Source organism: Pleurodeles waltl, chromosome 3_1 (assembly GCF_031143425.1).
Source record: "Pleurodeles waltl isolate 20211129_DDA chromosome 3_1, aPleWal1.hap1.20221129, whole genome shotgun sequence".
Taxonomy (NCBI): Eukaryota; Metazoa; Chordata; class Amphibia; order Caudata; family Salamandridae; genus Pleurodeles; species Pleurodeles waltl.
The window spans coordinates 1,989,329,469-1,989,344,459 of NC_090440.1; the positions used below are offsets into that span (position 1 = coordinate 1,989,329,469).

At 45.3% G+C, this 14,991-nt stretch overlaps 1 protein-coding gene across 1 annotated transcript in view; it reads left to right on the top strand.

Annotated features, from left to right (window-relative positions):
* RAD51C (RAD51 paralog C) overlaps positions 1-14,991 on the top strand; it is a 417,313-nt gene that overhangs the window by 314,248 nt on the left and 88,074 nt on the right. The window contains exon 7 of the mRNA XM_069226398.1: positions 2,294-2,354. Coding sequence (XP_069082499.1) covers positions 2,294-2,354 — 61 coding nt within the window. The remainder of the gene's footprint in view (positions 1-2,293; positions 2,355-14,991) is intronic.

The window sequence follows — 14,991 nt, forward strand, 5'->3', positions numbered from 1 at the left end:
TTTACACCATGCTTTGGATTTAAAAACATATAAGCAAATCTCCCATTAGAAACTTTCTGTTAACTATTTTAATGTTTAGATGAGGGGTGTTGTAGTTAAGTGTTTGAGGGATGTTCCTCCTGCGCAGAACATTCTCCCATCTTGTGGTATAAAATGTATCATACGATTGACTCACAGCTATGCCGAACAGTATCAACGCCCCCCCCCGCACAGTGAACCGTCCCCATAACCCTAACGACTAGCCCAGACAACCCCATCAGCTCCCTCATTTCCCCTTTATGAGGAAGTGGTTGGCAGCCTCCTTTCAATGACAGACCAATATTAACACCCATGAATACCAGCGTGGCTATCAGTCAGGCTTCTGGCTTACTGTGGCATACAAATTGGCACCATTTAAGACATGGATTATATCCTTTGCATGAGGGTCAACAGTGAACCCTACGTCCTGGTACTGATGGACGTTACATCCACTTTTAACGCAGTTGATCACAAGGCACTCCTTCACACCCTCTTCACCCCAAATGAGCATTCAAGGCATACGCATGCAGGCACCAGTTTGTCCAAATGACCCCTCCACTTCACATAACACCTAGGCATCTATCGAATCCTACATGGTTCCATCTTCTTGCTGATGTTCTTAAAACTCAACATGCAATCTCTAGGAATTGTCTTGGACTCTTAAAGATGCACAATTAGGCCAACACCACTCAAATATCAGATTTTTGGTGATATTTAACAACCAGCACCACCTCAAATCCTCTCTCCCTTTTATAGTGAGATTTTGATGTACAGAACCTACCTGAAAGTCAATACAACCAAACAGATTTTGTCATCCCCGGCAATACTAACAATTTCTACATCCAATCCTGGCTCTCGGGCATGGATGTGGAAGGATTCCCTCCCCAACGTGTACAACCTGTGCAAAAATCCCTTACGTTTTACATCAATGTCTGTAAAAGAAACACAACGAAGACTTGGACGATTTTAAAGTATCCATCTTTGTCCCCGTGAAACAATTCCTAACAGAAGTGGGTCTTATGAGCCACCGTCTTAAGACCAAGGGGGTCATTCTGACCCTGGCATGCGGCAGGCGCCGCCCGCCTGGCGGGAACCGCCATATGGCTGCTCCGCGGTCGAAAGACCGCTGGGGCCATTCCGACCTTCCCGCTGGGCCGGCGGGCGCTAACATTGTTAGCGCCTGCTGGCCCAGCGGGAATGGAGCCGGCGGTGTTGCAGGTGTGCGACGGGTGCAGTTGCACCCGTCGCGCTTTTCACTGTCTGCTATGCAGACAGTGAAAAGCAGGCTGGGGCCCTGTTAGGGGGCCCCTGGACACCCGTTCCCGCCAGCCTGTTCCTGGCGGTTAAAACCGCCAGAAACAGGCTGGCGGGAAGGGGGTCAGAATCCCCTGGGCAGCGCTGCTTGCAGCGCTGCCCTGGCGGATTTGCCCAGCCGGGGGAAATCCGGCGGGAAACCGACGGACCCGGTTTTCCGACCGCGGTCGGAATGGGCTTTGAAGCACCGCCAGCCTGTTGGCGGTGCTTCAGTCATCCGCGACCCTGGCGGTCTATCAGAATGACCCCCAAGTTTCCTACGATCAGACCGTAGGAACATCTTCATCACAGGTGTTTGTGACACCACCCTGGCAGTTTTGTTTAGTAACCAATACGGTTGTGACACCACCCTGGCAGTTTTGTAGAGTAACCAAGATGGAGCTCTCTGCCTCAAAAGACGAGGGAAATGTGACATCTACCTTGCGTGACCTTGCATGCTGGCATTGTCTTAAAGACCTGCAGCTGTCTTACCTCAAACCCGCCAGTGAAGTGTGCAGAGAAACTGAGCATGTCTGATGATGAATGGAGTACTAAAAGTCAAGCATAGCTTTGAAGCTGCAAGACTACTAAAGGCTCCCAGTCTATGTATTAATACCTTTCCTAGCACCAGACACCGCCATGTCTCCAATTTCAATTAGACAGCGACGCACCTGACATCCTGTTTGACGACTACTAACCCTCCCCGCTTCTATAGCACTTGTTCGCTCTCATAGCTATATTTGTGGCATATATCAGGCAGAAGGCGTACAGACGTCCAAATAATATGTAGACACTGTAGACACTGTTGGCATCAGTTTCTACTTGGATATCACTCCAGCTTTTGTTGTTTTGGTGCTGTCTGGATAAGCAGTATAGTTTTGCAGCAGTTTAGTTGTATTGGCATTATGCATATGTTTTCTCACAGTCATCCTAAACTACGTATATTAAACAAATGAGTGATTGCTGCTTTGTCTGTCCTTAGGTGAAAGCTGGGGACATGCAGCGACTATACGTGTGATCCTTCACTGGGAGAACCGACAAAGGTAAGGGTGCAACTTGCTAGCAGAAACACCATATGGATGGGAAACGGGGCTGACTGGGACTCACATGACCTTCAGAAGGGTAAATCGGCACTTCTGCAGCCACCTCAGGCGAGCCCGAGGTTCGCACTACTGGAGAATAGAGGTGGGAGGCCCCAGTGGAGTTGCCTTCATCGCTGCTGATCCTTGATCGTCTCTCCCCAACTCCTTGGTGTCTCTTGACCTTGCACTGCTCGTAAAGCCTGCCTAATCACTGCCCGTGCTCCTCAAAGGCAGAAGTGCAGATTACGGGGGAGTTTATGCGCGAATCCTACATCTTTTCAGTCCTAAAGCTGCTTCGAGTCAGCCTGCCTACCTCGTGCACCCCCCTCCCCGTTCCTCTTCTGTTGTTCCTTATGCTCCTTTGTGCTTGTGCACGCACAGAGGGAGGCTTAAATCATCACGGTGTTTATAAAACCAGAGGGAGTGTGTCTTTTTCTTTACAGGTTGAGAGATGTACAGGATAAATGCAGATTGTTCATTCTGGGGTTAATTGGCGAAGCTTAATCCAGTCTTGGCAGTGCATCCTTCTTGAGAAGGCGACAGAGCCCGTTCAGCGCCAAAGGAATGGGTTTTAAGGGCTAATCGGTGTGACCGTTTCAGATAAACGCCTCCGCGGAGTGGAAACCACGGCATCTGGTATGGAGCCATGCACAGAGCAGGACCCATCTGGGCCTGCTTCTGTTACCATGGCGCCTTCTCAGACACGGCCTGCCGCCAGCGGTACCGTGACGATACTTTTTCTCTGCTAGAGTGCTCGCTGCTACTTCTGGGCTGTTTTCATTTCCGAATCCATTTTTTCTACTCCTTTACGGAGACCTATTTGCCTGGCTCCAAGCCTGTTTAGCCTCGTGTCATAAAAAATAAGAAATCACAAATATCAAAATCATAAACCAAAGATTATAAATAAAATACACATAGAGGGGATTTCGGTCGACCCTCTTCGACCACTGGACTGCTCAGCTGTCATTCACATTTTACTGTTACCTGCCACAGCTGGGAGCGTTGGTGCAGCCCACTTAAGCCAATGGCTGTCTTGCACTGTGACTGATGGGGTGTGGACCCGGATATCATTCAGAATATCGTCTGACATAACCATTGTGCACTAAAAATAGTTTAAAAATGTGGCCCCCCATTGTAGTTGTTAATAGAACATCTGCACCTAATGGGATGGTATTTTTGTAAATGATGTTTAGGACATTACCTTTGCCAGTTCACATGTCTGCATAAAATAATATGACATAAACCAGTGACTGCTTTCATTCTGGTCATGTGCACTTTAGTACCAGGGGTGTGTTTAAACTACATTTTCAGGTTACAGTAATGCAAAGCTAGTAGTAACTATTGTTTATGCCAATGAGAGCTATATTTTCCTGCGATGTGTAGCAAGATATGGTCATTTTCTCCATCTTTTCTCTCTTGTTATACACCACCTTACTCTTTCCTCCCTCCTCTTTTCTTACCCTCCCTTGGTTATGTAGTTTCTGCGGTGCCGTTTTCTTCCTGTGCATTTCCCACACTTATCTTTGCCTTCCTGGCCTCTCAGGCTGCCCGCAAATTTTCTGGACTATTTCCTCACCCCCTTTACTACTTACTCCCCTGTGCTATATTCAGTTCTCCCTTCACCATCCCCTTCACTGCCATTTCCTCTATTGCCCTTTTATCAATCTATCAATTCTCTTTTTTCCATCTCTCTTTTTTGTCAACCAGAGGTTTGGCAGAAATGCTTGAGCCTATGCTTCTTAACTTTCATAGTGATCAAGTGTTGCAAGTGGAGTGGCCGCATTAGAGATCCATTGCTCGGTGCAAGCAATCACCGCCAACATCTCACACTCCTATCTTTGCAGGAACAATATTAAATATTCTCCAGTATTTGATTTTTCATAGATTCACAAGCTTTAATCCTTCCCTGTCGTCGAAGTGGGAGTCCCACAGTACCATAGTAAGTAGAACAAGTTAGTATAATAGGCTGCAAAAGGAATGTAAAGTTCAGTTTAAGAGCCTAGCTATATCCTTTCTAAAAAAAAAAAAAAAGGAACAAAGATTCCCATTGACCAATCTGGTGACAACACCCTTTAACACCCTCACCACAGAGGCTCCAGTCCCTCAGATTTTCTACCACACATTGTGTAATTGGAGTCTCCCAGAGCTCTGCTCAGTTTTATCTTCAGAGCAGGTGTTTTCAGGAGGATTTTCTCAGGTCAGATTTAAATTTCATCTCCTTTCAACTTAGAATCCTCTGACCGTGTCAGCATACCCAAAAAAGGGTCAATTTAAGCAATATAACACCTGTGGAGAAAAGAGATTACACTCAGAGGACACTAATAAGGATTGTATTTACTGTCTCTATCCAGAGCATAAAATTAAAGACTGTAAGATCTGTCGTACCTTTTCCCAGAAAATCCTAAAGGACAGGGACGGAAGGCTACTCTTGCAATTAAAGAGACTTAAATCTAAGGATCAGCCACTTTCTGAGGCGGAGAGTGATGACTCTTTACAAACTGTAAAGTCCCACAAGAGAGACAGACCCCAGGAAGATGAGCCTTCAGAACACATCAAAAATGCTCTTAAATAAACCTCACCATCTGGAGACTAAAGAACATGAGGACTTTTTTCATAGAAAGTCAAAAGATTTCTTAAATTCTCATCAGAGCACTCAACACCAGCAGTGATGGAAGATTCCCTTAAAAACATCAAGACAACATCCTTTAAAGAGCTTGCTTCTGTAAAAAAAAAAAAAAAATGTCCTCACTGTCGACTACAACGCTGTTGCCTACGACATCCACCACCATGACGCATTCACCACTGCAGCATCACCAAAGATAATCTCTTCATCTCCATTAGCGTGGGCGGCCATTGTCTCCTATACAATAAAATCAACGGCACCGTCTGCAGAGAAAACTCCTATTTCTCCAATGTCAAAATGGCCTTCTAACAGGTCGTCAACAACATCAACAACAAAACCACCACCATCGACTGGCTCGTCGACAAGCAGGCTATCAACAATAGCTTTACCATCACCGTCAACTAGTACCTCGTCGGCGAAGGCACCATCAACGACAACCCTGTCGACGCTGGCCCAACCACGACCACACTATCAACGGCGATTTCCTCAATAAAAATTGCCGTTACTACTGACAAAGTAAAGAAAACATTGTTGAAGGCAAAACCACCTAAATCACCTTTGACGGAAACACTCAAAACATCTCTTACACCCTTAATGCCTACATAAAGCATGTCATTTGCCAAAGTACTTCCAGAGAAGGTTTTGCTTCCAGAGCACACATTATGGAGCAAAATTCCTCCATTCTCACTAGCTCATCTCCTAAATGAGGACTCGCAGGATGAAGGGCCTTTCGTAGTGGCTCATAGCCCTTCAGAATTGCAGGTTAAATATCAAGATGACAAGGAGGATGACAACCATTTTCATCAGGGCGATTCGTATTTAGGTGAACAAACACAAAAGCACTATCATGTCTATTCTCCACAAGGTTACCTCAAGCAAACAATCCAAATGCCACAATACCTGATATTCAATCTTCAAACGATGCTCCAAGATTATTACAAACGCATTCCTGAACCTGCTCCATCTGCGCCTCTACCACACCTTCAAAACACTTGTAAGGTCACCACATCAACCACCACCTTTTTGTCCTACCACACTGCCTCTATCAGTGACTCCCTTGTCAATGCTGCCATTGGCAAACCCACCAGCAGATGACTCTGACACCTCAGAAGGTAATCAAGAAGAAGATTAAATGAGGGATCGCGCGTCAACAACAACTGTGTGTGATGATTACATTATACAACCACCATCTCCCCCTCTGCAACCTTCAGTAGACTCACCACCAGACTATATAGGTGGTTTTCATAATATTATTGAACGTGCAGTGAAGAGATTCTAATTACCCTTAACCACCAAACAAACAGACTGCTTCCTATACGATTTCAAGGAGCCAAGGAAAAAGTCAGTGAAGGCAATACCCATAATAGATTTCATCTGGCAAGAGGGTATCCACACCATGAAAAATCCAGCCACTTTACCAGCAGTCATGCCCAGACTGGATAAAAAACCTAAATTGCCAGATGATGCTCCAGCATACCTAGTGACTCATCCCAAGTCAGACTCCATTATTAGGCAAGCATCTCCTTGATTCCATTGGGAAGCAATTCTCAAGTATGGCAGGACTCAGTGCGTGCAGCGAATTCCCTGGCAGTTCTGGCAAGATTCAACAGACAAATGTCGTCGGACATGTCTCAATTTATAGATATTTTAACAGACTAATCTAAAGAAGAAGCAAGAAAGATTCTCCAGGAGGGAGAATGAGCCTCAGCAGAGATAGTAGACTGTTCCGTCGATATTTCATCAACAGGATTTCTGCAGTTGGCTGGAGCAGCTGCACTCCAAAGGCAAGCCTGGTAATAAGCTACATCTTTTAGACCAGAGGTACAGAGTGAAATTTTAGACATGCCTTACGATGGCAAATCATTGTTTGGATAACACATCAACAATGCTCTTAAAGCCATCAAGGCTGATACTCCTTGTAAGGAAATGGCTCCCTGTTGCAGTTACCCCCCACTTTTTGCCTGATACTGATGCTGACTTGACTGAGAAGTGTGCTGGGACCCTGCTAACCAGGCCCCAGCACCAGTGTTCTTTCACCTAAAATGTACCATTGTTTCCACAATTGGCACACCCCTGGCACACAGATAAGTCCCTTGTAAAAGGTACCAGTGGTACCAAGGGCCCTGTGACCAGGGAAGGTCCCTAAGGGCTGCAGCATATGTTGTGCCACCCTAAGAGACCCCTCACCTAACACATGCACAATGCCATTGCAGATTGTGTGTATTGGTGGGGAGAAAAAGGCAAAATCGACATGGCATCCCCCTCAGGATGCCCTGCACACAAAATACTGCCTGTGGCATAGGTAAGTCACCCCTCTAGCAGGCCTTACAGCCCTAAGGCAGGGTGCACTATACCACAGGTGAGGGCATAGCTGCATGAGCAATATGCCCCTACAGTGTCTAAGGCTATTCTTAGACATTGTAAGTACAGTTGTGGCCATATTAAGTATATGGTCTGGGAGTTTGTCAAAAACAAACTCCACAGCTCCATAATGGCTACACTGAATACTGGGAAGTTTGGTATCAAACTTCTCAGAATAATAAACCCGCACTGATGCCAGTGTTGGATTTATTAATAAATGCACACAGAGGGCATCTTAGAGATGCCCCCTGTATTTTACCCAATTGTTTAGTGCGGGACTGACTGGTCTGTACCAGCCTGCTGCTGAGAGACGAGTTTCTGACCCCATGTGGTGAGGGCCTTTGTGCTCTCTGAGGACAGAAACAAAAGCCTGCTCTGGGTGGAGGTGCTTCACACCTCCCTCCTGCAGGAACTGTAACACCTAGCAGTGAACCTCAAAGGCTCAGGCTTCGTGTTACAATGCCCCAGAGCACTCCAGCTAGTGGAGAAGCCCGCCCCCTGGACACAGCCCCCACTTTTGGCGGCAAGACCAGGGGAGATAATGAGAAAAACAAGGAGGAGTCACCCACCAGTCAGGACAGCCCCTAAGGTGTCCTGAGCTGAGGTCACCCCTGCCTTTAGAAATCCTCCATCTTGATTTTGGAGGATTCCCCCAATAGGAATAGGGATGTGCCCCCCTCCCCTCAGGGAGGAGGCACAAAGAGGGTGTAGCCACCCTCAAGGACAGTAGCCATTGGCTACTGCCCTCCTAGACCTAAACACACCCCTAAATTCAGTATTTAGGGGCTCCCCAGAACCTAGGAAACTAGATTCCTGCAACCTGAAGACGAAGAGGGACTACTGACCTGAAAGCCCTGCAGAGAAGACGGAGACACCAACTGCTTTGGCCCCAGTCCTACCGGCCTGTCTCCCCACTTCATGAAAAACTGCAACAGCGACGCGTTCCCCAGGGTCCAGCGACCTCTGAAGCCTCAGAGGACTACCCTGCATCTAAAAGGACCAAGAACTCCTGAGGACAGCGGCTCTGCTCCAAAGAAGAAACAACTTTACAACAAAGAAACAACTTTTAAAGGACTGCACGTTTCCCGCCGGAAGCGTGAGACTTTCCACTCTGCACCCGACGCCCCCGGCTCGACCTGCGGAGAAACAACACTACAGGGAGGACTCCCCGGCGACTGCGACCCTGTGAGTAGCTAGAGTTGACCCCCCTCAGCGACGCCTGCAGAGGGAATCCAGAGGCTCCCCCTGACCGCGACTGCCTGCTTCTAAGAACCCGACGCCTGGTAAATACACTGCACCCGCAGCCCCCAGGACCTGAAGGATCCGACCTCCAGTGCAGAAGCGACCCCCAGTTGGCCCTCTCCCTTGCCCAGGTGGTGGCTACCCCGAGGAGCCCCCCCCCCCTTGCCTGCCTGCTTCGCTGAAGAGACCCCTTGGTCTCCCATTGAACTCTATTGCAAACCCGACGCCTGTTTGCACACTGCACCCGGCCACCCCTGTGCCGCTGAGGGTGTACTTTTTGCGCTGACTTGTGTCCCCCCCGGTGCCCTACAAAACCCCCCTGGTCTGCCCTCCGAAGTCGCGGGTACCTACCTGCTGGCAGACTGGACCCGGGTCACCCCCTTCTCCATTGAAGCCTATGTGTTTTGGGCACCACTTTGACCTCTGCACCTGACCGGCCCTTAGCTGCAGGTGTGGTAACTTTGGGGTGGCCCTGAACCCCCAACGGTGGGCTACATTGGACCCAACTTTGAACCCTGTAGGTGGTTTACTTACCTGGAAAACTAACAAACACTTAACTCCCCCAGGAACTGTTGAAATTTGCATTGTCTAGTTTTAAAATAGCTTATTGCCATTTTTGCCAAAACTGTACATGCTATTTTGCTGATTCAAAGTTCCTATGATACCTAAGTGAAGTACCTTTCATTTGAAGTATTGATTGTAAATCTTGAACCTGTGGTTCTTAAAATAAACTAAGAAAATATATTTTTCTATACAAAAACCTATTGGCCTGGAATTGTCTTTGAGTGTGTGTTCCTCATTTATTGCCTGTGTGTGTACAACAAATGCTTAACACTACCCTCTGATAAGCCTACTGCTCGACCACACTACCACAAAATAGAGCATTAGAATTATCTCTTTTTGCCACTATTTTACCTCTAAGGGGAACCCTTGGACTCTGTGCATGCTATTTCTTACTTTGAAATAGTACATACAGAGCCAACTTCCTACACTCATACTGCCAGATCATTGGGAACACTATGAACTAAGAAAGTCATTTAGAGGAGCCAGGGGCAGGAGCGCTTTCTCCTATTGAGGAGGATTTCAACACTGCAGGCAGCACTATCAACCTTATCAAGGGCAATATCGTTCCCAGTATGCCCCACAATACAGACACCCACCTTCAGCAACTTACAAACAGCCAAAAAGAGGGAAGCAGCCCACCAGAGGGTGAGACACTACAAGGAAACATTGACCTTTCACTGGTGCTGGCTACCCCATTCCGTTGATCACATCTTCCGGGAGGTTCCATTTCTCAGTTTCTACATCAATGATCCTGTATAACAACAAACACATGGGTTGTAGATGTCATAGCCTGGTGACATACTCTGGAATTTGTCAACAAGCCACCAAATGTCCCACCCAGAGGTCCACTCCCTCCATGTCTAAAACAGTTACTTATGGAGGTTTCTCTTATGATAATAAAGGGGGCAATAGAAAGGGTTCCGAAGTATCAGAAAGGTATGGGATTCTAATCCCGTTTCTTTCTCCTCAGGAAAAAGTCAGGAGACTTGCGCCCAATCTTTGATCTGCAGAAATTATACAAGTATTTAAAGAAGCAATAATTTTGAATGACCAGCCTACAAGACACCTTACACCTTCTAAACCATGGGGACCACATGACCGCTTTCAACCTCCAGGCTCATATTTCCATATCCCCATTCATCCCAAACCCAATTCCAGGTAGCTGGCGCCCACTTACAGTTCAAGGTACTTCACTTTAGGTTAAAGTCCACTCTGCCAACATTTACCAAATGCCTTTCACCAGTGGCAGCCCACCTAATACAAAGAGGAGTCCAAGTATTCCAATACTTGGACAACTGGTTCCTTATTTAAAACCCAGCGTCCTGCATCCTTGGAGGAATTTCCAGATTAGAGGTAGGGAAAATGTGATAGTATTCTTTTCCCTAGTCAGGGTGTCGCCATAATCCAATAATGTAGCAGTTGAAATACATGTTTCAAGTTCATGGGGCCTATGTTTATAAGGTAGTCACAATAGATAAGGTGAATGAGATCTGGGAATAACATTTCTTGATTGCCACCCCTGGCACCTTGGATTGGACTTGATGCCAATCTAAAGCCTGGCACAGCTGAGCTTTGAATATTTAGCTTTCAACATTCATAAATCCCACCCCTCCCGCCACTGCCTTTCTATAGAACTTTGACTGGGGTACCCTAGGAATGTTGTATTTCTAGATAAAGGATAGGAGTCTATTTTGATTCTGGTTGATAGGGATAAAGTTAATTTTAATGCTAGCCACCTAGCCCAAGAACGAGATTTCTAACTACTATTGTTTATAGAGGTCTTTATACAGGACATCCAACAAGAACAGTGTATTATGTTGATAGGTCAGTCACCTCCTTTGTTGGGTAAATGTTGAGACACTGAATGAATTTCTCATTCTATTGGAACCCCTGCCATTTGCACTCCCCTGATCTGAGACCCGATTGCTGACTATTTTTTAATAATTAGGCCCTGGGGTCTTTTAAAATGCTCTAGTTCTGTAACAGGGCAGACACTGAGATCTCCATATCCATGAGGAAGCAGAGGATGTCGTCGGCAGAAAGTGCAATTTTATATTCTCTCTGCCAAAGTATAATTCACTTGATAGTAGGATTTTTTAATCTTCTGTTCTACGGGCTCCATTGACAAGACAAATGCCAGTGGAGAGAAAGGGCAAGCCTATTTTTTTCTACCTCTAGTTAATGTCGTTTTAGGGGATTGCCCACTGTTAATGTTTAGTTGTGCTGGTGGGTTTACGAAACAAATACCACCCCTCCCCGTAAATACAAGATCGCCAAAGTATCTCACCATGAAGATCCTGTTATCTATAAAGTGTAATATGATATGAATGGAGGAGCAGGAGTTCTTAGGTTCCTAATCTGTAATTTCTGTAATATGAAGGCCAGCAGTTTATCAGCTTTATTAGCCTTTTCATAATATCTTCAATTTGTATGCAACATTTTTTCAGCAACCTCGTTCATCGAGACCTGCTTCAGTTTCATTGGGTCTTTCCGAGGTTTTGGTTAACGCTGAGGAAACCTTCCTGTTTTCTTGGCATTAAGTTGTTGTATTTGATTTTCTATTTGATTTTTCCTTTGTTTCGCCATCCACATAATGCTGGTCGTAGGAGAAATCAGGTCCCCTCTAATAACTATTTTAGCCACATCCTTAATTGTGTCCCACTCAACTTCGCCATTATCATTCTCTTTGAAATCATTTTCTGGGATTTCAGAATGGCACCATGCAGGGTAGGATCGCTAAAAGCTATTTCATTTATTACCCCTGGTTTGTGTGACCATCTGTGGGCTAGAGTCTGATCTGAATCTAAAAGAACTGATGCATGGTCAGCTAGCACCCTAGTGCTAATTTGGAAGTCTAGTACCGGAGGCCTTACCACACTACAAATTGGGAAATAATCAATTATAGTGAAGGATCTGTGTACATTCTGTTAGAACGTGTAGTCCCTCTCTACCATTGTGTTAGATCCTCTGTACCATTTCTGATTGTGCACCTAAATCTCTAGGTGTAGACTAGTCTTGTGAAGAATGTAGCATTAAAATCCCCATTTGCTATTGTCCACCCCCTGCGGAATAGGACTATTTTTGGAAGACGTTCCTTATGTCTGTTTTCTTTTGGACCATGAATTAAAAATAGGGTCCGCATTGTACCACTATTAGAACAATTAAGGCCTAGCATTCGGCCCTCTTTCTCCTCAACTTCCGTATCAAGATGAAAGGGATTCTCTTTCATATCATTATAACAACTCTCTTGGGTTTAGTTTGGCTATGGTGTGGAACTGAAGCGGATACTAGTACGAATGCAATTAGCCAACATCTTTAGCTAGCAGGTGAGGTTCCTGAAGAAGGAAATATCTACTTCTTGCATGTGCCCCTTTTAAGCAGCACTTTCCTTTTTAATGTGGAAGTTAATACTTTGGGCATTAACAGTGCTTGCAGGTAAGTACATGCGGATTCATCGTGCAAGAGTCTCTGTAGTGCTTTTAACTATGATAGACTATGATAAAATACATAGCAAGTAGAGTTGTGGGTAACACTCTTCATTTGACGGAGGACATGTCTAATCAGCCTCAGTCTCAGGAGATTGTACATTGGGATCATCAGGAAGTAGTGAGAACTCTTCTCCATGGATATTTCGGGACATTAAAAAAAAAAATAAACAATTGAACATGGACATTTAGGAACAATACAACATAACCAATTGAAATGCAAACAAGTCATTGAGCCCTTGAACAAAAACAATAACCAACAAAATGATTTAAGGCCTTGACAGAGAATTAGGAAGTCTGTTCAGAGAAAGTAGTAGGGACAACTTCTGACTTTTCTATTAAGTACATGGGAATCTTCTAACAGCCTTTCTAATCCTATGTTCTGCATTTATGGGGCAAAAACAACGCTTCTAGAGCCTGCTTACAACATAGAACCTCGCCCACAAACTTTGCATCACATACTTAACTGAGATGGATGTATCATGAATTCAGTTCATGATTTTCTTCTCAAAGGTTTGAACACAAGCAACAAGTTCCTCAACAGATTGTAAGTCTAACCCTCATTCCAAAGTGACTGCCGGAGTGTCTCTTTCGGCGCATTTCTGGAGGTGTCGAGCCCATGTCCTCGATCTTTTGTGTTGATTTCTCCATTTTCCTCGAAGTTCTCTGCTAGTCGCTGCTATAGGAGAGTCGTGCAGCTCCTCCAAATACTTGCTTCTTCTGGGGCTTTGATTGGATATTCATGGTTGTCTTTGATATAGGGTAGGCGGAACAGGTAGCCACCTCCGTAGAGAATCTTCTCTTGCCACAGGTAGTATGTAATATTTTTAAATTCCCAACTTTTAGTTACATTTATAGCAGAGACATCCTGAAATAAGGAGGTACCCTCCTTTAAGTTGTATTTTCCTCGGTGTGAATTGTGGTGATTATGGCTTCTTTTACTTTAAAGTAGTGCACTCAAGTCACATCAGGATTCAGATTACGTTTTGTTGGAAGGGTGAATAGACTGAGTGTGGTCTAATTCTATTTCTGTGTATTCAGGAAGTAGGAGAAAGTGGCTGAACAGACCTTTACATGTTGTTCCAAATTGGAGTTTAGCATTTCTTTATTTGGGCCTTGGATGCAGAAGTTATTTCTGCTGGCTCTGTTTTTGTTGCCCTCCATCTTATCCTCCAACAAAGTATTTTTTGATTGCAGCATTTCCAGTGTAAGTGCCTGCTGTTGGGGCAGGCTGTTTTTGAGGTGGTCTGTCCATGTTTCAGCTTTCTGAAGACAGAAATCAAGATCTGTAAGGCCCTCTTCGAAGTCTTGTGGCAAACAGGACACGTCTTTCTTGAATTCAAAAGAAACAGGTGGATAGCACCTTTTCTATGTGAGACTTGTATATTCTGCTGCTCATAGCTTGCTCCAGTGAGGCTTCTATCACACTTTGACTGGTGAAGTAGCTCCTTGTTTGAAGGAGTTTCAAGGGCTTTATTTTTGGATGTAACAATTGCTGCAGCTCACTGGTGAGTCACCTCCCTGTGTTCACGTCCCTGACCGTTCGCTGAGAGGATGGCCAAGAAGGACAGAGCTTCGATTTTATCCCAAGATGTCTGCTGTTTTGCCTGGGCCCTTGGGTATCCTCCAGCGGGGCAACTGCTTATTTTGCTCTTTAGGCCAAATCTTACTTATTTTGCCTCAATACTGGGCATGCTGCCCAGGACAGGATCACAACTCTCTAGTTAGCCTGTACCTACAGTGTCCCCTGTGTTTATAGTAATGCCACACAGGCTACTAGCAGTTCACAGCTCTATCATTGGACTCTTATCATGGATCTAAGACTGCTGACTTTGGGTGGTGGCAGCGCAACCGCGTGTGGATGACTGAGTTGATCCCACAACGTCTGGCAGCTGTCTGCCTAACCTTTTCGGCTAGCTAGCAGCCTTCTCTCCCAAACCTAGAAAGCAAAGGTGATTTTTGGCAGCCTGACCATGACACTCTGACTCCTCAGGAAGACGTAATAGAACATATCTTACCCCTTTCACTCATTTGCACATGGTCTCATATGCAAGACAGACAGAGAAATTCAGGACATTTTTCAATATATTTTATTGAAGCAACTGCATTCTATCTAAAAGAAAAAAAAGCATGTGCTGTGATTATTAGCAAAATGTAACACAATGCTATTATTATTGTGACCATAAGCGTGAAACAGATAAAATGTCCGAGCATCCTGTCACACTAGTGAATCTAAATCCCTAACCACATTCCTAGCTTCTACATGACAGCGTAGCAGTGATAGCCCTTCTCTGCCCGTACTAGTCTCTGAAAGCAATCCTCA